Genomic DNA, 27,345 nt, shown 5'->3' with positions numbered 1-27,345 from the left:
AAGGCGCCGACTCCTTGTCAGTGCTTTCGGGAGAAGAAGCCGGGATGGTCTCACTGTGGATGTAGGGTTCTGTGAATGTGGAATAGTTAATCAAGACAGTGGGAGGAGTACCATTATATTGCTTCAGGAGGTTGACGTGGCACAGCTGGGTCTTCCGCCGCCTATCTGGAGTCTCTATCACATAATTATTATTATTCCTGCACTCTTTGACGCAGTAGGGTCCTGAAAATCTGTTTTGTAAAGGTGAACCTGGGATAGGGAAATAAGCAAGGACGAAGTCTCCCGGCTTGAATTTTCTTACTTTGCTGGTCTGGTCGTAATGAGTCTTCATTCTCACCTGGGCTTTCAATAGATTATCATTGGCAAAGCGGTGGACTCTCTCTAGAATGTGCTGAAGGTTTTGAAGAAACTGGGGCACATTCTGATGCTCACTGAAGGTGGCATCTCTGAGAGAGTCTTTGAAAGCCTTAAGGGGAGTACGGCACTTACGGCCGTAGAGCATCTCATAAGGAGATACTCCTAGGGACTCATTGGGGAGACTTCTGAAAATACACATTATTAGGTCAATCTGCTTATCCCAATCCTTTGAGGTTTCACTACAAAACTTTTTCAAGAGTGCTTTGATGGTCTGATGACTACGTTCAAGAGAACCCTGTGAAGCAGGATGATAGGGGCTGGACAATACCTGTTTGATGTTGAACTCCTCCAGTGTCCTTTTGAAGAGATCACTGGTGAAGTTGGTGCCACAGTCACTTTGAATCTCCCTGGGAAATCCGTATTGAGTGAAGATCTTCAGTAAATGTTTGATAACCGTAGCAGCCGTGATGTTCTTCACTGGAACTGCTATGGGAAATCTGGTGGTAGGACACAGGATGGTTAGGATGTAGGCGTTACCTGAACTGGTCCGAGGTAAAGGACCAACACAGTCTATTATGAGTCTGTGGAAAGGTTCCGCAGGCACCTGTATGGGAATCAGTGGTGCTCTGGGAATGGAGACGTTCGGTTTGCCTGCCATCTGACATGTATGACACTGTTTTACGTACTGTTTGACGTTATTTACCATACCTGGCCAGTAGTAGTCTTGGCGAATCCCATGGTAAGTCTTGTTGAAGCCGTAGTGGGAGAATGCTCCATGGGCCAGGTGTAGAATAGTGGGCCGCAGGCTGGTGGGAATCACAAGTTGTTCGGTGTTGGCCCAATCGTCCTCCTCCTTCAGTTTACTGGGTCTATATCTGCGGTAGAGCAAGTCGTTCTCTAGGAAGAACCCAGGAATACTGTCGGGTTGAGTCTCAGCCTGGAAAAACAATGGTGTTAAAGTAAGATCTTCCCTCTGCAACTTACGGAACTCCAACTTGGTCAGATGCGGGGGTAGTTTCTGAGGGTCTTGAGGGACAGCGGTAGCAGTAGAGTCAGCTGGCTGTGGACGTGCGGCTTGCGCACGGGTGGTCACGAGAACCGGAGGAGAAACTTCATCACTCTCTTGAACCTCTGCTGGAACATACTCAAGAATAGGGTTACTTGGCACAGAGTTACACACCTGGGGTTTGTCCATGACGATCAGGTTGGTCGGTTGCAGGTCTTCTGCCAAGTCGTTGCCTAGGAGAAGTTGCACTCCAGGCATGGGAAAAGGCTTTTCCCTGACGGCGACTTGGACTTCCCCGTTCACGTAGGGACAATCCAGGTGGACTCTGGCGAGAGGGTATGGAGTAGTAGCAGTGAGGTCAGTGATGAAGACCGTTTCCCCGGTGTAGACTATGTTGGGCACAGCCGACTTCAAGATGATCGATTGTAGAGCCGCTGTGTCCCTCAAGATCTTCAATTTGAAACGTCCCTCCGGATTTGAACCGTTGGCAGAGACAGTTCCAGTATACAGGTGGTTACTGAAAAGAGAAAGATCATTAACATCAACACCAACATTCATCACAGGCTTACCGGACTTAGGAGGAGTTGGTTTGGGTCGTTGTTGGTCAGTGGTTCCCTTGTATTGAGACTTACCACACTTGTCTATGGTATGTCCATAGAGTCTACAATATTTGCAGTACAGTTGTGAACCAGCTTGATCGGGGCTCACCTTCTCGTAACTGTACCACGACTTCTTACTGGAGGATGGTTCAGGTGTCAGCCGGTGGATGAGGCTGTAAGTGTCAGCCGACTTAGCACACTTCAGGTAGTCGGTTTCTTCTTTATCTGCTAAGTAGAGGCGGACAGGAGGCGGCACACGTCTCAAGAATTCTTCAACAAGCATCAGGTTGACGAGTTCTGTAAAAGTAGAGACATGTGCTGCTTCCAGCCATTTCATGAAATACCTCCGTTTCGTGTTAGCAAACTCAAGGAAGGTAGTGGTACTTGCCTTCAGGTGGTCACGGAATTTCCTTCTATAACTTTCAGTAGAGAGGAGGTAGGCGTCCAACACTGCTTGTTTCAGAGTGTAGTAGTCATTCTCAGACGCCAAAGTACTGAGTGTGACTGCAGCTCTACCTGTAAGATGGACTCTGAGAAGTGTTGCCCATTGGTCGACAGGCCAACTGAGTTGATTAGCAAGGGTTTCAAAGGTGGTAAAGAACACATCAACTTCTGCTTCTACAAAGGATGGCATTAACTTACTTGCATGTGATATATTAAAACTGACGGGAAGATTGGCAGTAGCTTGTTGGCGTTGAGTGAAGTGGGAAGTTTCCAAGGCGATTTCACGTTGACGACACTCTAGAGCCAGAGTTGCTTGTTGCTTGTCATGTTCACGTTGCATTTCCAACTCGCGTTGTTTGGTTTCAAGCTGTACGCGTTCCCGCTCCTGGAGTGCTTCAAGCTGTACTCGTTCCCGCTCCTGGAGTAGTGCAACCTCACGTTCTTGGAGGGCGAGTCCTCGTTCTTGTTCTTCCCTCCGTATGGCAGCTGCTCGTTCTTGTTGTTCGAGGGCTTCCCTTTGCTGTTCGCGGGCTTCCTTTTGCTGCTCACGTTCAATCTTAGCCAGCTCTAGTTTAAGTTTCATCGTTGCCAAGTCAGTTTTATCTGCAATATAGTAAGTTTCATGAGTTTCAGAGTCTATCTTACCTTGCTCTAAATAGTAATCCAGCAACAGGTTGTGTAGGTCATTTTTGTTGGCTTGATAGGGAACTTCTAGTTGATACTCATGTGCAAGAGTTTGTAGTTCAGTCCTCTTGGCACGACTTAAAGTCCCTATTTCACCTGCTGGATTTGCACGGAAAGTTTGGAGACGAAACATGGTGAAATTAGCAAATAAAGGTACACGAATGTTCAATAATGAAATGTCAGAAACAGGACAACGTGGCAACTGGTACCTATCCTGTGTGATCTTTAACAATTAACGTTAAGTGAAAGATATTAAATGATTAAATTAAATCAAGGGCGCAGGAAATCTTGTACCCGGTACTCATGTAAGAGAATAAGGGCAAGAAAATCCTACTAACAAATGAAACAAAGTTTCGAAAACAAATGAAACAGTTAAATGCTTCAAAAGTAAAATTGGTAGTCCAAGGATGTAGGCATACCTTGCCAAGTCTCTATAGGACATAAAGCAAGTTTTTCCCACTGAATTTAATATGATACTTACAGAATTAGCGAACTTTTGTGCTCTGAAAAAATAAGCTAATTCCCTACCGTTGTATGTATCATCATCTCTGACTGACGTGTAGGGGTGCGAGGTGTCAACTTGTGACGAGAACTGCTGCTGAGGTCCCAACTCAGCAACTAAAGTTCGAGCTAGAGGAACTATGGCCCTCTTTGTCCTCCTACAGTCAGATTGCAGAAGATTGGGTACTCTTGACCCGGGGCAGACCACAGTACCAGGGTACCAATATGATGATCTGTCAGAATGAGAAATATTCAAGGGACATAGATGGTAAATACGAGTAATAACATGGAGGGAGAGATGACCAATTAAGAGTATGACTGCGGCCTACAGTCACCACGTAATCCAAAGTTGTCTCACCTTCACTATATGTTACTCTCGTAATGCACAATACACCGCACCTTATAAAAAATGAAATTGAATGAAAAATAGTAAAGCTACGTTAACAAAGTTAAATACGCTTACCATGAATTACCACTTGGCACCAGTACCTGAGTGAGGCTCCTAGGACAGGCCCCCATATAACTTGTGACGGTAACGCGTTGGTGTTCGGCTGTTTAAGGCTAGGGGTATGGCCTCGTCACATAGTTATAAAAAAAAAATAGAAAAACTGGAACTTCGTCTGTGGTAAGGTAAGGAGAAGACACACAAAACACAAGTAAAACTTTAACAATGAAATTTTAATTACGTTAAATAAATCAAAACATGAAAATAATGCACAAACAAATTCTTATAATAAAATCAATGAATCAAAATAATAAGAATACTTAAATGACACAATGAAAGTTACGTTAAGGCAAAATAATATGAAGTGCAACACAAAAGGTAAGTGGGAGGTGCTGGAATATTGGCTTAAAGCCACCACCTCTCTCAGTACACTCTAGAGTCTAGCTGGGAGGTGTGCTGGCTACGAAAGCACGGAACATTCTGAAGACTGATGTTGGGGCGACCCCAGACATCGGGTAGTATTGGGGGCGAGTGCAGGTGCAGCCAGACCGGCGACCAATCAGCGGAGCCGTAGCGATCAACGGGTAGTTTGGTGGTTGGAGTTCGAACAGGTGGCTGGATGCATACGTTTCTGCTCACCCTGGCAAGCCTTGCTGGTGCTGGTGTTGTTGTCGTTGTTTGACATTTCTTCCATAGTCTTTTATATAATTGTGACGACGTAATTATGAAGGGAAGAGCAGGCTCAATCTCTTGAAGGAGATTATCGTCACAATATATACAAGAAGGTACATTGGGATTGTGAGGATACATAGCATAGTAACTACATTCTTGTAAAGCCACTAGTACGCGCAGCGTTTCGGGCAGAAACGCTGTTTCTCTATTAACACACGAACATGGCCTAAGAGATGTTCTTCCTTGATGTTAAACAGCTGTTTAACCTCAACAACGTGCAGTAACCAAGTGTTGCTGCACCTGCACCTCACTGCCACTTTGCTGTGTGTCTGAGATCGTCGTCGCCCTCCTTTGTTTTTGTCGTGAACGAGCAAATACGACCGAGTTCTGCTTATCTAGCCTTAGCTGATGTACCCGAGCAATGCTATCTGGTCCTAGATAACAAGATGTTATCTTGCACTCGGTCCTGCCATCACCAAGTGATCATTTACGTTGAACCGGCCACAGCTTCGTGTTATCAGATATAACCTTCTGCCAGACAGTGCTATCAGGCAGATTCTGCTATCGATCAGCACTATGTAACCTGTAGAAAACAGGCAAAGCCTTGTTTCCTTATTGGATATCTTTAAGGAGTATCTGCAGTCAACATCGTCATCTTCTGTGGCACGAGTAGCTGTCAGCATCACAGTGGTCCCACTACTGTGTACCTCCTGTGTGGCGGCCTGGCGTCAATACGGTGCAGGAGACCCGCTCACAGTTCCGCCACCGTCGCATATAGGATCAAAGCAGAGTAGACGCTGCCAGAGTGCTCGCTCCTGCAAAGCCAAGTATTGCTCCAGGCCTGAGGTGTATGTTTGTATAATACTGCACACGTTGAATGCCACACACAAATACACACACATTCATATATAAATACACAAACACACACAAATACACACACACATATATATAAATACACAAACACACACACAAACACACACACACACATATATATATGTGACTCACACCCCAGAAGTGACTCGAACCCATACTCCCAGAAGCAACGCAACTGGTATGTACAAGACGCCTTAATCCACTTGACCATCACGACCGGACAAAATGAGGTGATAGCCGAGGCTATTTGAACCACCCCACCGCCGGCACTCGGATAGTAATCTTGGGCATAGCATGATGGTCAAGTGGATTAAGGTCAAGTGATGGTCAAGTGGATTAAGGCGTCTTGTACATACCAGTTGCGTTGCTTCTGGGAGTATGGGTTCGAGTCACTTCTGGGGTGTGAGTTTTCAGTTGCATATTGTCCTGGGGACCATTCAGGCTTGTTCGCATTTGTGTTCCTCACGTGTGTGTGCCCCAAAGAATGAGGTGATTTTGTAAAATGCTATGCCCAAGATTACTATCCGAGTGCCGGCGGTGGGGTGGTTCAAATAGCCTCGGCTATCACCTCATTTTGTCCGGTCGTGATGGTCAAGTGGATTAAGGCGTCTTGTACATACCAGTTGCGTTGCTTCTGGGAGTATATGTTCGAGTCACTTCTGGGGTGTGAGTTTTCAGTTGCATATTGTCCTGGGGACCATTCAGGCTTGTTCGCATTTGTGTTCCTCACGTGTGCCCCAAAGAATGAGGTGATTTGGTAAAATGCTATGCCCAAGATTACTATCCGAGTACCGACGGTGGGGTGGTTCAAATAGCCTCGGCTATCACCTCATTTTGTCCGGTCGTGATGGTCAAGTGGATTAAGGCGTCTTGTACATACCAGTTGCGTTGCTTCTGGGAGTATGGGTTCGAGTCACTTCTGGGGTGTGAGTTTTCAGTTGCATATTGTCCTGGGGACCATTCAGGCTTGTTCGCATTTGTGTTCCTCACGTGTGCCCCAAAGAATGAGGTGATTTGGTAAAATGCTATGCCCAAGATTACTATCCGAGTACCGGCGGTGGGGTGGTTCAAATAGCCTCGGCTATCACCTCATTTTGTCCGGTCGTGATGGTCAAGTGGATTAAGGCGTCTTGTACATACCAGTTGCGTTGCTTCTGGGAGTATGGGTTCGAGTCACTTCTGGGGTGTGAGTTTTCAGTTGCATATTGTCCTGGGGACCATTCAGGCTTGTTCGCATTTGTGTTCCTCACGTGTGTGTGCCCCAAAGAATGAGGTGATTTTGTAAAATGCTATGCCCAAGATTACTATCCGAGTGCCGGCGGTGGGGTGGTTCAAATAGCCTCGGCTATCACCTCATTTTGTCCGGTCGTGATGGTCAAGTGGATTAAGGCGTCTTGTACATACCAGTTGCGTTGCTTCTGGGAGTATATGTTCGAGTCACTTCTGGGGTGTGAGTTTTCAGTTGCATATTGTCCTGGGGACCATTCAGGCTTGTTCGCATTTGTGTTCCTCACGTGTGCCCCAAAGAATGAGGTGATTTCGTAAAATGCTATGCCCAAGATTACTATCCGAGTACCGGCGGTGGGGTGGTTCAAATAGCCTCGGCTATCACCTCATTTTGTCCGGTCGTGATGGTCAAGTGGATTAAGGCGTCTTGTACATAACAGTTGCGTTGCTTCTGGGAGTATGGGTTCGAGTCACTTCTGGGGTGTGAGTTTTCAGTTGCATATTGTCCTGGGGACCATTCAGGCTTGTTCGCATTTGTGTTCCTCACGTGTGCCCCAAAGAATGAGGTGATTTGGTAAAATGCTATGCCCAAGATTACTATCCGAGTACCGGCGGTGGGGTGGTTCAAATAGCCTCGGCTATCACCTCATTTTGTCCGGTCGTGATGGTCAAGTGGATTAAGGCGTCTTGTACATACCAGTTGCGTTGCTTCTGGGAGTATGGGTTCGAGTCACTTCTGGGGTGTGAGTTTTCAGTTGCATATTGTCCTGGGGACCATTCAGGCTTGTTCGCATATATATATATATATATATATATATATATATATATATATATATATATATATATATATATATATATATATATATATATATACAAACACACACAAATACCAACATACACACATATATATAAACACACAAACACAAATACACACACACATATATAAATACACAAACACACACAAATACACACACAAACACACATATAAATACACAAATACACACGCATACACAGTTCTAAAGAACTGCCTTTAGAAACTTGTGTAAGGGATCGTTCAGGACCTTGTATACCACTTATGTAAGACCAATCCTGGAGTATGCAGCTCCAGCCTGGAGTCCATACCTAGTTAAACACAAAACGAAGTTAGAGAAGATTCAGAGGAATGCCACCAGACTGGTCCCGGAACTGAGAGGAATGAGCTACGAGGAAAAGCTAAGGGAGCTGAACCTCACATCGCTGGAAAACAGAAGAGTAAGGGGAGACATGATAACCACCTACAAAATTCTCAGGGGAATTGACAGGGTGGACAAAGACAAACTCTTCAGCACGGGTGGAACACGAACAAGGGGACACAGGTGGAAACTTAGTATCCAGATGAGCCACAGAGACGTTAGAGATAATTTTTTTCACTGTCAGGGTAGTTAACAAATGGAATACATTAAGTAGTGATATGGTGGAGGCTGACTCCACACACAGTTTCAAATATAGATATGATAGCGCCCAATAGGCTCAGGAATCTGTACACCAGTTGATTGACAGTTGAGAGGCGGGACCAAAGAGCCAAAGCTCAACCCTCGCAAACACAACTAGGTGAGTACAACTAGATGAGTACACACACACATATATCAGAAACCTAAGTAAGGAGCCATTTAGGGCGCTTTACACTGCCTACGTGAGGCCAGTCTTAGAGTATGCCGCCTCATCATGGAGTCCCCACCTGAAGAAACACATACGGAAACTGGAAAAGGTTCAGAAGTTTGCAACGAGACTCGTCCCAGCGTTACGAGGGATGGGGTATGAGGAGCGCCTGAAGGAACTGAGCCTTACAAGACTAGAAAAAACAAAGGAGAGGTGGAGATATGATAAGAACGAATAAAATACTCAGGGGGATTGACAGATTGGACATAGACGAAATGTTCACACGGAATAGTAACAGAACGAGGGGACATGGATGGAAGCTTGAAACTCAGATGAGTCACAGAGATGTTAGGAAGTTTTCTTTTAGCGTGAGAGTAGTGGGGAAATGGAATGCACTTCAGGAACAGGTTGTGGAAGCAAATACTATTCATAATTTTAAAACCAGGTATGATAGGGAAATGGGACAGGAGTCATTGCTGTAAACAACCGATAGCTGGAAAGGCGGGATCCAAGAGTCAAAGCTCGATCCTGCAGACACAACTAGGTGAGTACAACTAGGTGAATACACACACCGTTTGTAAAGTACTTGAAAGAATAATCAGGTTAAGACTGGTTACACACTTAAGAAAAAATAAGTATGTAAACAATCACTAATATGCGTTCAGGGAAGGGAGATCACGCCTAACAAACCTTCTGGAATTCTATGGTAATATAACAAGAATAAGGCAAGACGAGGAAGGTTGGGCAGTTTGTATATTTATGGACTGCCAAAAGGCCTAAAATACAGCACCAAAAAGAAGACTGCTATTCAAACTTAAGCGCCAGGCGGGAGTAAGTGGATAAGACCTAGCATGGGAAAGGAAGGACCTAACAGGAAGGAGCCAGAGAATGAACAGATTCACAAGAGCCGTGACGAGGATTTGAACCTGCGTCCAAGAGCATCCCAGACGGCGCCTTAATCGACTGAGCTACGACATGGTCAAAAGAGTTGAAACCGAAGTTCAGTAGAACTTACTAGATCCTGCAGCCTCTCCGAGACACAAACCAGGGTTTTACACAACTCCCCCCTGCACCCGAGCTTTGTCAATAGGCCGTTCTCCCTCTTCGCCCTTACATCATTACACACAGAGATCACACTAACGTGATGCATCAATTTCTTCATTTGATGCATCACGTTATTGGGATTTCTGTGTGAAATGAGCCAGAGAATAATGGTAAGGGGCGAGAAGTCGGACTGGCGAACCATAACGAGTGGAGTACCTCAAGGAACGGCGCTGGGACCAATTGTATTTCTAATATACGTGAACGACATGTTTACAGGAGTTGAGTCATATATGCTGATGTTCGTGGATGACGCAATTTTAATGAGAAGAGTTATGACAGATGAGCGTTGTAGGATCCTCCAAAAGGTCTTGCACAGGTGGCAGCGATGGTTGGAAAAGTGGCTACTGGAGTTCAACACGAGCAAGTGTAAAGTTATAGAAATGGTACTAGGTGATAGAAGACCAAAGGGACGATCAACAATGAAGGGAAACTACGTACCTTTCACGATACGAGAAAGGGACCTGGGAGCGGACGTAACAACAAATCTAACTCCTGAAGCACATATAAATAGGATAACGACAGCAGCGACCTAAGTAAGGAGGCTTTTAGGGCGCTTTACACTGCCTACGTGAGACCAGTCTTGGAGTATGCCGCGCCATCATGGACTATCTACCTGAAGAAACACGTAAGGAAACTGGAAAAGGTTCAAAAGTATACGACGAGGTGTACCCCTTCTAGGTTATATATATATATATATATATATATATATATATATATATATATATATATATATATATATATATATATATATATATATATATATATATAATCAATTTTCAACGTTACACGAAAAAATTTGTAGGTCATTACTGGAACACGCCTTCAGAAATGAGGAACAGTCGAACATGCAGAACGAACCAGGCCAAGCAACATTTAACACAAGCTTGGACCCATCTCACTGGCCACACTCCCCGTCCTACGAAGGCCTGGCTGTGTCCATCCTACACTGACCGCTCACTAACTGAATTCACACCCTGTTTAACCCTACCCAACCCTTAAGTTAATCTAACAGAGTCCACCACAGCCTAACACTATATAACCTAAGCTAATTCAGTCTGTTCTAACAGTATACATAGTTTAATCAACAGAAAAGGAAAATTGTCGAATCGTTTCGTGTGAGACTTGACTGAACCTCCCACCAGGCCTCTGGGGATATTTCAGGCCTTCCCTCTGGGGATCGCTGGCAATCAAGGAGGCTGGGAAGAGCAGCCTGAACAAGGGACCGGGAGGGTGGCGGCAGGAAACTATATGTAGATTCAACTCTCAGTGTCGCATGTGAGCTGGTGCCCGAGGAGTGAGAGACGCCTGAGGCAATATGATCGCCAGGGAACAATGGCGTCAGGTCTGGACCGGCATAAAAGGACTTGATTGCTAAAGACAAGGCCTGGTTAAGACTACGCTATAAGACGTATTTAGAACTCACCTGGGTGTCCCCCTCCCCTACAACTCATCTACGTCACTAGTTTCCAACCATGTCCTATACTTCAGCTGTACCAAGAACTCGAACTTTATTCCAGGGTAATCATCATAAGTATTTTGTACGTCTCGATCATGACACTTCTCTCGTTCTTGGGCGTTTTTCGTATTTTGTCCTAAACCTCTGACCCTACTCGTGTCTCGTTCTTCGTGTGGAGACATCATGCCATCGCTGTATATTTTCGCATTGGTATTACGTAGGTAGTACAAAGTAGTCAAAAGACTGCCTTAGCTTGTTTCCTAAAGGCCACGTCTTTAGCATTACATAGTAAATGGTTCAGAGATTGGGGGGGGGGAGGGGAGGAAATATGGATGGGGGGGGCTTAGGGCCAGGGTGAGGGGGGGGGGGGAAATGAGGGTTACGTCTGAGGATTAGGGCTGAAGGTTAAGGCTGAGGGGTAGGGCTGAGGGTTAGGTCTGAGGATTAGGTCTGAGGGTTAGGTCTGAGGGTTAGGGCTGAAGGTTAGGGCTGAGGGTTAGGTCTGAGGGTTAGATCTGAGGGTTAGATCTGAGGGTTAGGACTGAGGCTTAGGTCTGAGGATTAAGACTGAGGCTTAGGGCTGAGGCTTAGGGCTGAGAATTGAAGCTTACAGAAGAGGACTGAGGGTGTAAGACAAAATTAAAAAGCCAATGGTGACGTCTCAACCCTCAGCTCTAAGAAAAGGGGAGTGAAGGGGGACGCTGAGACGAAAAATGGAAGCCAAGGGTAATGGCTAAGAGTAAGCTGAAAGAACGCATCTTCAATCCAAAAAGTTCCCCCATTTGTTGTACAAGTTCGAGGTATCCGATCTTTGTCAAAGGGCCCAAGTTGGGAGGGCGTCTGCTCTCTCTCTCAGAGCTGCCGCCGGGCGAACTATTCTCCTGGAAAAGGCAGGAAAAACTTCCCTTTTCACCGTTTTCCTGTAATTTTGGGAGTGGGAGGAATAGCGGACCGGTTCTGAGTGGACTTGATAACTCAGCATGTCAGGTGGACAGTGACTAGGGGGGGGGGCGAGAGAGAGAGAGAGAGAGAGAGAGAGAGAGAGAGAGAGAGAGAGAGAGAGAGAGAGAGAGAGAGAGAGACAGAGAGAGACAGAGAGAGAGAGAGAGAGAGAGAGAGAGACAGAGAGAGAGAGACAGAGAGAGAGAGACAGAGAGAGAGAGACAGAGAGAGAGAGACAGAGAGACAGAGAGAGAGAGACAGAGAGACAGAGAGAGAGAGACAGAGAGAGAGAGAGAGAGACAGAGAGAGAGACAGAGAGAGAGAGAGACAGAGAGAGAGAGAGAGAGAGAGAGAGAGAGAGAGAGAGAGAGAGAGAGAGAGAGAGAGAGAGAGAGAGAGAGAGAGAGAGAGAGAGAGAGAGAGAGAGAGAGAGAGAGAGAGAGAGAGAGAGAGAGAGAGAGAGAGAGAGAGAGAGAGAGAGAGAGACAGAGACACAGAGAGACAGTGATAGAGAGACAGAGAGAGAGAGACAGAGAGAGAGAGAGAGAGAGAGAGACAGAGACACAGAGAGACAGTGATAGAGAGACAGAGAAAGAGACTCCGCAATCTGGCAATAACCACACAAAAACACAACTGCTTACAGAGCTCCATAGAAACACATATGACTTATAGGGATCAGAAAGACACAACTGGCTTACAGTGCCCATAGCTACACAACTGACTTAAAATAACCGTAGGACCACAACCAGTTTCACTGACCACGGAAACACAGCTGACTTACACTAATCGAAGAGATACATCTGACTTATAGGGACCAGACACACACACATCTGGCTTATACTGACCAGAAAAACATTTGACGAGCCGTACAGCTTTCAGTCTCCTTCAAGACCACTAGAGAATTAGTGTATCTCAGGTAAATACAGGTAAAAAAATGTATATGACATTTCTGTGATTTAGTTCTATCGCTTTTAGCGTCAACAGAATTTCCTTTCAACACTTATTTCAACTTCACAAAATCACTAACATGTATGTATCTTCATGTCAAATCTAATATAAACATTTTAGTAGATATTATCATGATATGGTAGATATTACCCTGAGATAGTAGATATTACCATGAGATAGTAGATATTACCACGAGATAGTAGATATTACCATGAGATATCCACGTGGTAAAGCTAGATTATCTTAAGCTTGAGGCTAGGCATTTATGTGATATATATATATATATATATATATATATATATATATATATATATATATATATATATATATATATATATATATATATATATATATATATATATATATATATATATATATATAAAGTTGCTAGTAACCAACTTATAATCATAAAGTATTTTCTTCTCATCTTCCTCCTTTATCCCAGTGCAAATAACTCTAATCTACAATGTTAATGTCTTTAACTGGAAACCAATTAACAAAAAATGGTACTTGTGTGTCCTCAGATCTGCCCATCATCACCACTACCACCACCACCACCACCACAGTGGCCACCTCCACGAGGGCCAGCGAGTCCCCTCGACGCTGGTCCAATATGTCACAAAATGTGCCTACCACAACCAATAGTTTCTTTGGTAAGTTCAATCTCTCATGTGTCTTCTATGGCCTTGCCTGAAAAGACTGTGTGTGTGAGCGTCTCTCTCTCACACACACCTTTCCTGCCTATTTCTCGTATACCTTCCCTATTTCATTCCCTGAACTTTTCCTCCTCTCCCACATTCATTTCTACTCCCCATTCCACACATCTCCCGTTTTCCCTTCCTTCAGCGTTAGGGCGTCGCTGATTCGCCAGAAGGCGGCTATGGAAATAGTATTGGTCCAACTATGTTAACTGTTAACATCAACAAGGTTGTCGTAGGTAATGGCCATTGTCCTCCTTTGAGTCAGTGTAGCTAACCAAAACCTTTGGTTTGCTAACCAAAAGTAAATTCAGTATTTTGTGCTTAAAAAAAAATACATATATGAGTAGTTGTTATACTTAGTGCTGGATGACAGTAAAAAACATGAACCTAAAAATTATTAAAAATTATTCTTAATGTGAAATCTTCAAGTTTATTCACATTCCAGTAGTCCATATTTCTTTTTTAAGCATATAGACGAGGTGTTTACAACTGCTTTCTTGAAGAGTTTCAGACTTGTCTCAGGCGTCTGGAGATTTAATGACTCTCCTGGTAACTGCTTTCAGTGGTTCATATCCCAAACTATTTACATTTAACGAGGAGAAACCGCTGAGCCAGAATTATTATAACTTGGTCGGGATATGAGAACAAAGATCTGGAGGTAGAAGAGAGAAAAGCAATGGTGCCCAACCACTTGTAACGTCCGAGGGTCGAACTCCGGCCCTGCAAGAGGCATGGTCATCGCTGACCCGACCAGTCAATCGTACCACAAATATTCTATTGAACTGAGGTCTGTAGATTACGATAACCAGTCAAGAACATGCTAGTTTAACCCCTGGATAATATATCTGAGTTGAGTGCCCAATCGTTATCCCGCTAGAGAGTCCATTCGTGGCCAAACTTGAGCGTCTCAACAGAAGAAGCCAACTTTGGCAACTGAATCAACAGTGAACCTTTGGAATCTCTGGCCTCGAAAGGATTCCAAAGGTTGCAAAACAGTCACAAAGCAAGACTGACTTACCTTTGTTCTTAGCCCGGGTAGTTTACGGGAGAAAGCGCTAAGTCAGTATGACCATATCCATACTACACTCTTGAAGAAAGATGAGGACGGAGGGAAGAAACGGTGTCCACCCACTTGATCCATCGGGGATCGAACGCCGACCCTGCAAGAAGTGAGAAATGACAAGTCTTTCATAACAATTCCTTTTTTTTATCCCAACGTCTTGCTCACATAAGGACCCCAAAGAGTCAAATCTTTGTTTAGCTCTTTGACTTTGAACACACAATATCTTTAAGTGAAACGAAGCAAAATCTTTGACTTTGAACACACAACATTGGCCCTAAGTGTTCATCTAAGTGTTCACTAAGATGTTCTTCTGTGTCCTCATACTTCTACTTATAAACATCTCTCTAAGTGAGATGTTTCCTCACTGCATCTCTTTCCCCCCCATTGGACGGCGTCTCCTCCTCCTCCTGCCCGGGAAATCTAAACTAACGCTGTTATTGTAACAACGAATCCACGATGGTAACGTTGGATCTCTCTTGGTTATATCGTTACTAGACAATGTTTGTACCCGCTGACGTACATTAACGCACCCGGCGTCAAGACGTTGTTGACTAAGGAGACGTATTTGATCCTTGAAGAGGTAGATAGTATTTTGTTTAGCTCCTAGTTGAAGCTTTAGAGATTTAGAGTCTAAATTCACTTTTGTTTTAATTATGGGCAAAAGTTTCTCGTGCTCCCATCTTTGCAAGTTCCCCATTACCTTTGAACATATAATGGGGGATGAGGGGGAAGTTATGGCTCATATAATTGGAACTTTAGTGTGGAACACAATATATCAAAAATGAAATTTTAAGTCAGTTTTATTATATACCTTTAACATGTAAAATGATTGCTTAATTGTATTCACAGCACAAAAATACAATAGTGTATAAGCATCGTTTATTTAGGATAATTTGTCTGGGATGGATATATCTATGGTGCAATCACTAGTCTAAATATTGCAAATATTATATTTTTCATTAAATTTATGCAATAATATTAAATGTACGCATCAACTATATATTTGCTGAAGCATATTTCTTGTATGTATATATTGTGTCACATGTATGAATACATTTGTTGTATACTGTTGGTAACTTTTGATATTAATTCTATTTTGTTTAACTTATTTTCCAAATCTCTTGTCACATCAACAGCAACTTTATTATACTGATAATATTTATTAAGAGAGACGATCCAGAAAAAAAACTTTCTCTCCTGGAGAGAGCTTGTGTGTGCGTGTGCGTGTGTGTGTGCGTGTGTGTATGCGTGTGTGCGTGTGTGTGTGTGTGTATGCGTGTGTGCGTGTGTGTGTATGCGTGTGTGCGTGTGTGTGTGTGTGTGTGTGCGTGTGTACTCACCTAATTTTACTCACCTAATTGTGCTTGCGGGGGTTGAGCTTTGACTCTTTGGTCCCGCCTCTCAACTGTCAATCAACTGGTGTATAGATTCCTGAGCCTACTGGGCTCTATCATATGTACATTTGAAACTGTGTATGGAGTCAGCCTCCACCACATCACTTCCTAGTGCATTCCATTTATTAACTACTCTGACACTGAAAAAATCTTTCTAACGTCTCTGTGGCTCATCTGGGTACTAAGTTTCCACCTGTGTCCCCTTGTTCGTGTTCCACCCGTGCTGAAGAGTTTGTCTTTGTCCACCCTGTCAATTCCCCTGAGAATTTTGTAGGTGGTTATCATGTCTCCCCTTACTCTTCTGTTTTCCAGGGTTGTGAGGTTCAGCTCTTTTATCCTTTCCTCGTAGCTCATTCCTCTCAGTTCCGGGATGAGTCTGGTGGCATACCGCAGAATCTTCTCTAACTTTGTCTTGCGTTTAACTAGGTATGGACTCTAGGCTGGAGCTGCATATTCTAGGATTGGTCTGACATAAGTGGTATACAGGGTCCTGAACGATTCCTTACACAAGTTTCTAAAGGCAGTTCTTATGTTGGCCAGTCTAGCATATGCCACTGATGATATCCTTTTGATGTGGGCCTCTGGGGACAGGTTCGGTGTGATATCAACCCCCAGATCTTTCTCTCTATTTGACTCTTACAGGATTTCACCTCCCAGATGATACCTTGTGTTCAGCCTCTTGCTCCCTTCGCCTAATTTCATTACCTTACACTTTCCTGAGATGAACTTTAGCAGCCATTTTCTAGACCATTCCTCCAATTTGTCCAGGTCGTCCTGTAGTCTCTGTCTGTCTTCATCCGTCTTGATTTTTCTCATAATTTTTGCATCATCAGCAAACATTGAGAGGAACGAGTCTCTACCCTCCGGAAGATCGTTTACATATATTAGAAACAGGATGGGTCCAAGTACAGAGCCCTGTGGGACTCCGCTGGTGACGTCTCGCCACTCTGATGTCTCCACCCCCCCCCCCCCCCTCACCGTTACTCACTGTTTCCTGTTGCTTAAGTACTCCCTTATCCACTGGAGCACCTTCCCTTTTACTTCTGCCTGTGTGCGTGTGTGTACTCACCTAATTGTGCTTGCAGGGGTTGAGCTCTGGCTTTTTGGTCCCGCCTCTCAACCGTCAATCAACTGGTGTACAGGTTCCTGAGCCTATTGGACTCTATCATATCTACACTTGAAACTGTGTATGGAGTCAGCCTCCACCACATCACTTCCTAATGCATTCCATTTGTCAACCACTCTGACACTAAAAAAGTTCTTTCTAATATCTCTGTGGCTCATTTGGGGCACTCAGTTTCCACCTGTGTCCCCTAGTGCGTGTGCCCCTTGTGTTAAATAGCCTATCTTTATCTACCCTATCAATTCCCTTGAGAATCTTGAATGTGGTGATCATGTCCCCCCCTAACTCTTCTGTCTTCCAACGAAGTGAGGTTTAATTCCCGTAGCCTCTCCTCGTAGCTCATACCTCTCAGCTCGGGTACTAGTCTGGTGGCAAACCTTTGAACCTTTTCCAGTTTGGTGTGTGTGTGTGTGTGTGTGTGTGTGTGTGTGTGTGTGTGTGTAATTACCTAAGTGTAATTACCTAAGTGTAGTTACAGGATGAGAGCTACGCTCGTGGTGTCCCGTCTTCCCAGCACTCGTTGTCATATAACGCTTTGAAACTACTGACGGTCTTGGCCTCCACCACCTTCTCACTTAACTTGTTCCAACCGTCTACCACTCTATTTGCGAAGGTGAATTTTCTTATATGTGTGTGTGTGTGTGTGTGTGCGTGTGTGCGTGCGTGTGCGCGTGTGTTTGGATGCATGCACACACAGTAAGTATGACCCAAAGGCAATGGAGTTCCCCTGTTTTTTGTTTTCTTAAATAATAACACTTATTTAAGCATATGTTAACTCAGAGTCATATATCCCCTTATATGAGACAACCTCATTCCACCAGAAAAAAGCAGTTATAGCAGTAACCAATTTCCCACAAGCTAAACCTGCCACTAACAACACTCACACAACGTATTCAGACAACTAAACAACTCACTCCTGTCCCCAAGCAAATACTAATTACACCTTTCTTTCTCGCTGCAGATATTCCCAGTTTGTTTGGCGCGGGTAAGTGTACAGTGGCACCCACGTGGCACTTTCTGTGTACAATGGCACCCACGTGGCGCTTTCTGTGTACAATGGCACCCACGTGGCGCTGTGTACAATGGCACCCACGTGGCACTTTCTGTGTACAATGGCACCCACGTGGCACTTTCTGTGTACAATGGCACCCACGTGGCACTCTCTGTAGCCATCAAGTCATTATCATCTCCAAAACAGACTTCAAGTCATTATCATCTCCAAAACAAATCATAATTAACGGGTTCATACAATAGCCTGTAAGGGGGGAGGGAATTGTTTCAAGCGTAGGCGAGATATTGGCTCAAACTCCATTGACTCATACTTATAACACAGGCCTCCTGCAGCACTGTGGTTTATTTGTTATGTTGTGTTAATTACCAAATGGTGGTCAGGATGGGATTTTTAACACCAATTTCTCTTTCCCTTGGTGTTAGTTAATGCCGGGAGGAGCGCAGTGGGCTACTCTGCGCGGAGCTGCGCCGGCCTTATGTAAGTACTTCAGTCAGTGTTATTAGGTCAGTGTTCCTTAGGTTAGTGTCATTAGGTCAGTGTCATTTGGTCAGTGTCCCCTAGGTCAGTGCACCTACATCAGTGCCCCTAAATCAGTGCCCCTATACCAGTGCCATTCGGTGAGTGATCTCTAGGTCAGTGCCCCCTAGGTCAGTGTCGTTAGGTCAGTGCCTCCTAGGTCAGTATCCCTTAGGTAAGTGCCTTTTGGTCAGTGCCCCTAGGTCAGTGCCCCTAGGTCAGTGCCACTAGGTCAGTGCCCCTAGGTCAGTGTCCCCCTAGGTCAGTGTCCCCTAGGTCAGTGTCCCCTAGGTCAGTGTCCCCTAGGTCAGTGTCCCCCCTAGGTCAGTGTCCCCCTAGGTCAGTGTCCCCCTAGGTCAGTGTCCCCCTAGGTCAGTGCCCCCTAGGTCAGTGTCCCCTAGGTCAGTGTCCCCCCTAGGTCAGTGCCCCCCTAGGTCAGTGTCCCCCTAGGTCAGTGTCCCCCTAGGTCAGTGTCCCCTAGGTCAGTGTCCCCCCTAGGTCAGTGCCCCCCTAGGTCAGTGTCCCCCTAGGTCAGTGTCCCCCTAGGTCAGTGTCCCCCTAGGTCAGTGTCCCCCTAGGTCAGTGCCCCCCTAGGTCAGTGCCCCCCTAGGTCAGTGCCCCCCTAGGTCAGTGTCCCCCTAGGTCAGTGTCCCCCTAGGTCAGTGTCCCCCTAGGTCAGTGCCCCCCTAGGTCAGTGTCCCCTAGGTCAGTGTCCCCCTAGGTCAGTGTTCCCTAGGTCAGTGTCCCCTAGGCCAGTACCCCCTAGGTCAGTGTCCCCTAGGTCAGTGCTCTCTAGGTCATTGTCCCCCTAGGTCAGTGTCCCCCTAGGTCAGTGTCCCCTAGGTCAGTGTCCCCCTAGGTCAGTGTCCCCCTAGGTCAGTGTCCCCCTAGGTCAGTGTCCCCCTAGGTCAGTGCCCCCCTAGGTCAGTGTCCCCTAGGTCAGTGTCCCCTAGGCCAGTACCCCCTAGGTCAGTGCTCTCTAGGTCAGTGTCCCCCTAGGTCAGTGTCCCCTAGGTCAGTGCCCCTTAGGTCAGTGTCCCCCTAGGTCAGTGTCCCCTAGGTCAGTGCCCCCCTAGGTCAGTGCCCCCCTAGGTCAGTGTCCCCCTAGGTCAGTGTCCCCTAGGTCAGTGTCCCCTAGGCCAGTACCCCCTAGGCCAGTGTCCCCTAGGTCAGTGTCCCCTAGGTCAGTGTCCCCTAGGCCAGTACCCCCTAGGTCAGTGTCCCCTAGGTCAGTGTCCCCTACGTCAGTGTCCCCTACGTCAGTGCTCTCTAGGTCAGTGTCCCCCTAGGTCAGTGTCCCCCTAGGTCAGTGTCCCCTAGGTCAGTGTCCCCCTAGGTCAGTGTCCCCCTAGGTCAGCGTCCCCCTAGGTCAGCGTCCCCCTAGGTCAGTGTCCCCCTAGGTCAGTGTCCCCTAGGTCAGTGCCCCCCTAGGTCAGTGTCCCCCTAGGTCAGTGTTCCCCTAGGTCAGTGTCCACTAGGTCAGTGTCCCCCTAGGTCAGTGTCCCCCTAGGTCAGTGCCCCCCTAGGTCAGTGTCCCCTAGGCCAGTACCCCCTAGGTCAGTGTCCCCTAGGTCAGTGTCCCCTAGGTCAGTGCCCCCTAGGTCAGTACTCCCTTGGTCAGTGCCCCCTAGGTCAGTGTCCCCCTAGGTCAGTGTCCCCCTAGGTCAGTGTCCTCCTAGGTCAGTGTCCCCTAGGTCAGTGTCCCCTAGGTCAGTGTCCCCTAGGTCAGTGCCCCCTTGGTCAGTACTCCCTTGGTCAGTGCCCCCTAGGTCAGTGTCCCCCTAGGTCAGTGTCCCCCTAGGTCAGTGTCCCCCTAGGTCAGTGCCCCCCTAGGTCAGTGTCCACTAGGTCAGTGTCCCCCTAGGTCAGTACTCCCTTAGTCAGTGCCCCCTAGGTCAGTGTCCCCCTAGGTCAGCGTCCCCCTAGGTCAGTGTCCCCCTAGGTCAGTGTCCCCCTAGGTCAGTGTCCCCCTAGGTCAGTGTCCCCCTAGGTCAGTGCCCCCCTAGGTCAGTGTCCCCCTAGGTCAGTGTCCCCCTAGGTCAGTGTCCCCCTAGGTCAGTGTCCCCCTAGGTCAGTGTCCCCCTAGGTCAGTGTCCACTAGGTCAGTGTCCCCCTAGGTCAGTGTCCCCCTAGGTCAGTGTCCACTAGGTCAGTGTCCCCCTAGGTCAGTGTCCCCCTAGGTCAGTGTCCCCCTAGGTCAGTGTCCCCCTAAGTCAGTGTCCCCCTAGGTCAGTGTCCCCCTAGGTCAGTGTCTCCTAGGTCAGTGTCTTCCTAGGTCAGTGCCGCCCTAGGTCAGTGTCCCCTAGATCAGTGCCCCCCTAGGTCAGTGTCCACTAGGTCAGTGTCCCCCTAGGTCAGTGTCCCCCTAGGTCAGTGTCCCCTAGGTCAGTGTCCCCCTAGGTCAGTGTCTCCCTAGGTCAGTGTCCCCTAGGTCAGTGTCCCCTAGATCAGTGCCCCCCTAGGTCAGTGTCCACTAGGTCAGTGTCCCCCTAGGTCAGTGTCCACTAGGTCAGTACCCCCCTAGGTCAGTGCCCCCTGGGTCAGTGTCTCCTAGGTCAGTGTCCCCTAGGTCAGTGTCCCCCTAGGTCAGTGTCTCCCTAGGTCAGTGTCCCCCTAGGTCAGTGTCCCCCTAGGTCAGTGCCCCCTGGGTCAGTGTTCCCCTAGGTCAGTGCTCCCTAGGTCAGTGCACCCTGGGTCAGTGTTCCGCTAGGTCAGTGCTCCCTAGGTCAGTGTTCCCCTAGGTCAGTGTCCCCCTAGGTCAGTGTCCCCCTAGGTCAGTGTCCCCTAGTTCAGTGCCCCCAAGGTCCGTGTCCCCTAGGTCAGTGTCCCCCTAGGTCAGTGTCCCCCTAGGTCAGTGTCCCCTAGTTCAGTGCCCCCAAGGTCCGTGTCCCCTGGGTCAGTGCCCTCCTAGGTCAGTGTCCCCTAGGTCAGTGTCCCCCTAGGTCAGTGTCCCCTAGGTCAGTGCCCCCAAGGTCCGTGTCCCCCTAGGTCAGTGTCCCCTAGGTCAGTGTCCCCCTAGGTCAGTGTCCCCTAGGTCAGTGTCCCCCTAGGTCAGTGTCCCCTAGGTCAGTGTCCCCCTAGGTCAGTGTCCCCCTAGGCCAGTGCCCCCTAGTGCACTGACCTAGAGGGACACTGATCTAGGGACACTGACCTAGGGGGGACACTGACCTAGGGGGACACTGACCTAGGGACACTGACCTAGGGGGACACTGACCTAGGGGGACACTGACCTAGGGAGGGCACTGTTTATTTGTTTTTCCTCTTCTTACTGATTTAGACATTATTCTGTTCTTCCTATTGTGCTTGTTTGTTCTTCACAAGTAGTTGTGAGTTCTTCTCCACAATTGCTTGTGGGTCTGTTCTTCCTCGTGTGCTTGCATGTTCTTCCCCAGTATGTTATTTGTTATTCTCATTATCCTGTCTGTTCTTCCTGTTATGCAGTCTGTTCTTCCTGTTATGCAGTCTGTTCTTCCTGTTATGCAGTCTGTTCTTCCTGTTATGCAGTCTGTTCTTCCTGTTATGTAGTCTGTTCTTCCTGTTATGCAGTTTGTTCTTCCTGTTATGTAGTCTGTTCTTCCTGTTATGTAGTCTGTTCTTCCCGTTATGTAGTCTGTTCTTCCCGTTATGTAGTCTGTTCTTCCTGTTATGCAGTCTGTTCTTCCCGTTATGTAGTCTGTTCTTCCTGTTATGTAGTCTGTTCTTCCCGTTATGTAGTCTGTTCTTCCCGTTATGCAGTCTGTTCTTCCTGTTATGCAGTCTGTTCTTCCTGTTATGTAGTCTGTTCTTCCCGTTATGCAGTCTGTTCTTCCCGTTATGCAGTCTGTTCTTCCTGTTATGCAGTCTGTTCTTCCTGTTATGTAGTCTGTTCTTCCCGTTATGTAGTCTGTTCTTCCCGTTATGTAGTCTGTTCTTCCCGTTATGTAGTCTGTTCTTCCCGTTATGTAGTCTGTTCTTCCCGTTATGCAGTCTGTTCTTCCCGTTATGCAGTCTGTTCTTCCCGTTATGCAGTCTGTTCTTCCTGTTATGCAGTCTGTTCTTCCTGTTATGCAGTCTGTTCTTCCTGTTATGTAGTCTGTTCTTCCCGTTATGCAGTCTGTTCTTCCCGTTATGCAGTCTGTTCTTCCTGTTATGCAGTCTGTTCTTCCTGTTATGTAGTCTGTTCTTCCCGTTATGTAGTCTGTTCTTCCCGTTATGTAGTCTGTTCTTCCCGTTATGTAGTCTGTTCTTCCCGTTATGTAGTCTGTTCTTCCCGTTATGCAGTCTGTTCTTCCCGTTATGCAGTCTGTTCTTCCCGTTATGCAGTCTGTTCTTCCTGTTATGCAGTCTGTTCTTCCTGTTATGCAGTCTGTTCTTCCCGTTATGCAGTCTGTTCTTCCTGTTATGCAGTCTGTTCTTCCCGTTATGCAGTCTGTTCTTCCCGTTATGCAGTCTGTTCTTCCTGTTATGCAGTCTGTTCTTCCTGTTATGCAGTCTGTTCTTCCAAATTTGTTTTGATTTTGTTCTCCAGAGTATTATATATGTTCGCTAAAATTAATATATTTACAAATTGAAGAAAATGCTGTTCTCCGACACGTGCGTGCGCGTGTGCGTATGTCTGTGTGTCTGTGTGTGTATCTGTGTGTGTATCTGTGTATGTGTGTGTGTGTGTGTGTGTGTGTGTGTGTGTGTGTGTGTGTGTGTGTGTGTGTGTGTGTGTGTGTGTGTGTGTGTGTGTGTGTGTGTCTGTCTGTCTGTCTGTCTCTGGCTCATTTTGCTTGATAGTTCCCACCCATTTCTCCTCGTTCGATACCCGTTGTTGTTGTGGTGTTAGATTCAGCTTAGGGTCATGGTAAGCCCGTCGTACTCACCTGGCATAAGAGACGTGCCGGGTTCGGTACCCGTTCGTCAAAGAGCCTTTGTCTACCATCGCATTTTATGTTTTTTTCTCTCCCCCGTGAACGACAATACGTGTCCCAATACGATACCTTGTGGGTAAAGGGATCCACGATCCCTGGCAATTTATCTCTCACTGGATGTTTGATTACAGGAGCAGGGCATCAGACGGGTGGAGGTTAGTGGTCGTCTGGGTTGTGTTTGCATAGTGTTAGGGTGTTCTCTCTCTGTCTGTGTCTCTGTCACACTCTGTCTGTGTCTCTGTCCGTGTCTCTGTCCGTGTCTCTGTCCGTGTCTCTGTCCGTGTCTCTGTCCGTGTCTCTGTCCGTGTCTCTCTCTGTCTCTCTCTCTATGTCTGTCTCTCTCTCTATGTCTGTCTCTCTCTCTCTCTGTCTCTCTCTCTCTATGTCTGTCTCTCTCTCTATGTCTGTCTCTCTCTCTCCCTGTCTCTCTGTCTCTCTCTCTCCCTCTCAAAGCAAGCGTTTGATGCAGTATCGGACGCAGGTGTGTGTGTGTGTGTGGGGGGGCAGGAGGAGGAGGACCTCGGTACAGCCTGTCAAAGACATTGTTGCTTACAAGTTATTTTAGTCATGTCAAGCGGGAGTAACCTCCGAGGAGATGCTGGGGGGGGGGCGCAAGAAACATGTTGATGTCTCAAGACGAAATGTTGACCAGACGTTGCAGGAGTGGCGGAGACCACGCCCTCAGTGCTCACTCTGCTCAACATTGCAGTGGGTCTCAAGGCTCCTATCAGACTGATCTTAATCATACAAGACAGAGGCACTGAATAGCTAGTCATTTTAAATCGGATTAAATGGCTAAGTACTTCTATTTATGGTTTATGAAACCAGATTTGACTTTAACAGTTATTGTTGAACGAGTTACTGAGACAATAAAGGTTTCTTAAAATGAACAAACTTAAATGATTTAAGATCAAAAGTGTTAAGAAAGATTCAAGATGGTTGGTTCATTTACTGTAGGAATGAGTAATGGTAAAAATGAATCAGTTTGGCATTCTGTTGTAGAGCTATCAACAGAAGGTCTCCACAGTCAGTAGACTGACGGTTGAGAGGCGTGACCTAAAGAGCCGAAGCTCAACCCCCGCAAGCACAACTAGGTGAGTACTTTATCTAAAATTACAACATAAGCTGCCTGTCGCATCTGCGAAAAGGAATCAACTTTCCGAGCGCATTGAGACACTTTTAACAGACTCTAGTGGTCTAGAATTACTTTTTCTAGGGAGAGAGAGAGAGAGAGAGAGAGAGAGAGAGAGAGAGAGAGAGAGAGAGAGAGAGAGAGAGAGAGAGAGAGAGAGAGAGAGAGAGAGAGAGAGAAATAAAGAAAACGTGATAGAAAAAGCCAGTTTTCCCGAGTAAATATTTGTACCATACCTTATCGCAACGTCTCGAAAAGATTCTCCCAGATGGACACGCGAAATTGAATCAATCAGGAGGCGCTGTTTGCCTGAGAGAAGCGAAGTATGAGAGTATACCTCTTGTGGAATGATCGTTTGTAAATAAAGTCAGCTGATTAGTCTAGGGTGAGAATTGAAGGGTAATGATAGGGAATTATAGGATGATGGAGCCAAGGTTAAAGTCAGTTGTTTACTGGAGTGAAGGTAGGCAGGCAGGGGGTACTCACATATCAACCCGTTCTCGCAAATTTAATAAGTCAATATTGACTTATTAAATATGTGCATAGGTGACACTTAACATAATAGATACCCTTAAAAAGATTCATAGAAAACACCGACCTTACCTAACCTTGTTAGTATCTTAAGATAAGCATCTTATTGCTTCGTAATTACAATTATTACCTAACCTATAATAGGTATAGGTTAAGTAATAATTGTAATTACGAAGCAATAAGATGCTTATCTTAACATACTAAGAAGGTTAGGTGAGGTCGGTGATTTCTATGAAGCTTTTCAAGGTAAACTAAAATATTCACAATCAATTAGTATGTCAAATATGCACTTATTAAATAAGCCAATATTGACTGAAGGCAAGTGCGAGAACGGGTTGGTGGATTCATAAATTCTTGGTGAATTTTCTCGAAGAGCTTTAGATATGAAACGAATTGCAATATGCAAAGGGAAACTGCTGTGCAAGGACCTGCAACACTATGGTTTATTGCAGTAAACACAGTCTTGCATTACACCTTTAAGTTAAAGGCGAATAAACTGGATTCAAAATTGGGATTTTAAGCTTCCGTTACAGTAATTAAAATCTTGGGAACCTTCTGAACGCGATGAATGTATCAGTGGTTTCTACTCTTTTTTTTTCCTAGTGGTGTCATCGCTTCTCTCGTGGTTTCCATTCAAAACGTCACTAGAGGTTTCCACTCTTACTAAGTGGTTTCCACTCTTCTTCATTGTCTGTCTGTCTGTCTGTCTCTCTCTGTCTCTCTCTGTCTCTCTGTCTCTCTCTCTCTCTCTCTCTCTCTCTCTCTCTCTTCTCCAGCAGTTTCCATGCCCTCTGTTCGTGACCAAGTTCCCTCGTCTCCCTCTCTTTCAGTGTCTACGTCCTCTCTCTCTGTTCATAACCATGTCTCTCCCTCTCTGTCCGTGGCCAAGCCCTCTCTCTGTCCGTGGCCAAGCCCCCCCCCCTTTCTGTCTGTGGTCACCCCGCCCTCTTCTCGGTCTGTAGACATGACCGGTATCACTCTGTCTGTGACAACATCTCCCCTCGGGCCATGTGGGGAGAGGGTAACTGTGGTAACTTTGTCTATGGTCACACCTCCCCTCCCTGTCTGTGGCTACATCTCACCTCCTTCCTTTGTCCATCACCACGTTTTTCTTCCATTTCCATTGCCATTTTTTCCCCTTTCCGTCCATTGTCATGCCTCCCTTTCCTGTCCACCGTCAAGCCTGCCTTTCCTGTCCACCGTCAAGCCTGCCTTTCTTGTCCACCGTCAAGCCTCCCTTTCCTGTCCACCGTCAAGCCTCCCTTTCCTGTCCACCGTCAAGCCTGCCTTTCCTGTCCACCGTCAAGCCTGCCTTTCCTGTCCACCGTCAAGCCTCCCTTTCCTGTCCACCGTCAAGCCTGCCTTTCCTGTCCACCGTCAAGCCTCCCTTTCCTGTCCACCGTCAAGCCTGCCTTTCCTGTCCACCGTCAAGCCTCCCTTTCCTGTCCACCGTCAAGCCTCCCTTTCCTGTCCACCGTCAAGCCTCCCTTTCCTGTCCACCGTCAAGCCTCCCTTACCTGTCCACCGTCAAGCCTCCCTTTCCTGTCCACCGTCAAGCCTCCCTTTCCTGTCCACCGTCAAGCCTCCCTTTCCTGTCCACCGTCAAGCCTGCCTTACCTGTCCACCGTCAAGCCTGCCTTTCCTGTCCACCGTCAAGCCTGCCTTTCCTGTCCACCGTCAAGCCTCCCTTACCTGTCCACCGTCATGTTACTCGTCCTGCCTGTCATCACGTCCCCTCGACCCCCACCGAGCCCAGCAAACACGCTACATAACACAACTCTATTTTTACAACCGGTTACAATATTGAATGATCGTAATATTGCTAAAAACGATGTTGTTTCATCGTTTGTTCATTGTGGCAATGTTGTGGCAACGTAATAGTGTTAATGTTGTGTTATTAACGTAATAGCAACGTAATAGTGTTAATAATGTTATTAACGTTGTGCTAACGTTGAGACATGTAATAGGATGAACGTTGTGATTACGTTTCGGTATTAACGTTATGCTAACGTTCAGGCATATAATAGGATGAATGTTGCGATTACGTTTCGGTATTAACGTTGTGCAACGTTGTACTAATAT

The 27,345-nt window shown here is 46.4% G+C and overlaps 1 protein-coding gene across 1 annotated transcript in view; it reads left to right on the top strand.

Moving 5' to 3' along the window:
* The window catches only part of LOC123749468 (uncharacterized), a gene marked incomplete in the record, with an annotated part of 443,575 nt that overhangs the window by 403,394 nt on the left and 12,836 nt on the right, over positions 1-27,345 (top strand). Inside the window, 3 exon segments of the mRNA XM_069313236.1 lie at positions 13,421-13,549; positions 18,139-18,162; positions 18,612-18,666. Coding sequence (XP_069169337.1) covers positions 13,421-13,549; positions 18,139-18,162; positions 18,612-18,666 — 208 coding nt within the window.

This window comes from Procambarus clarkii, chromosome 75 (assembly GCF_040958095.1).
Source record: "Procambarus clarkii isolate CNS0578487 chromosome 75, FALCON_Pclarkii_2.0, whole genome shotgun sequence".
Lineage (NCBI taxonomy): Eukaryota > Metazoa > Arthropoda > Malacostraca > Decapoda > Cambaridae > Procambarus > Procambarus clarkii.
This window is presented reverse-complemented; position numbering and strand designations above follow the sequence as displayed.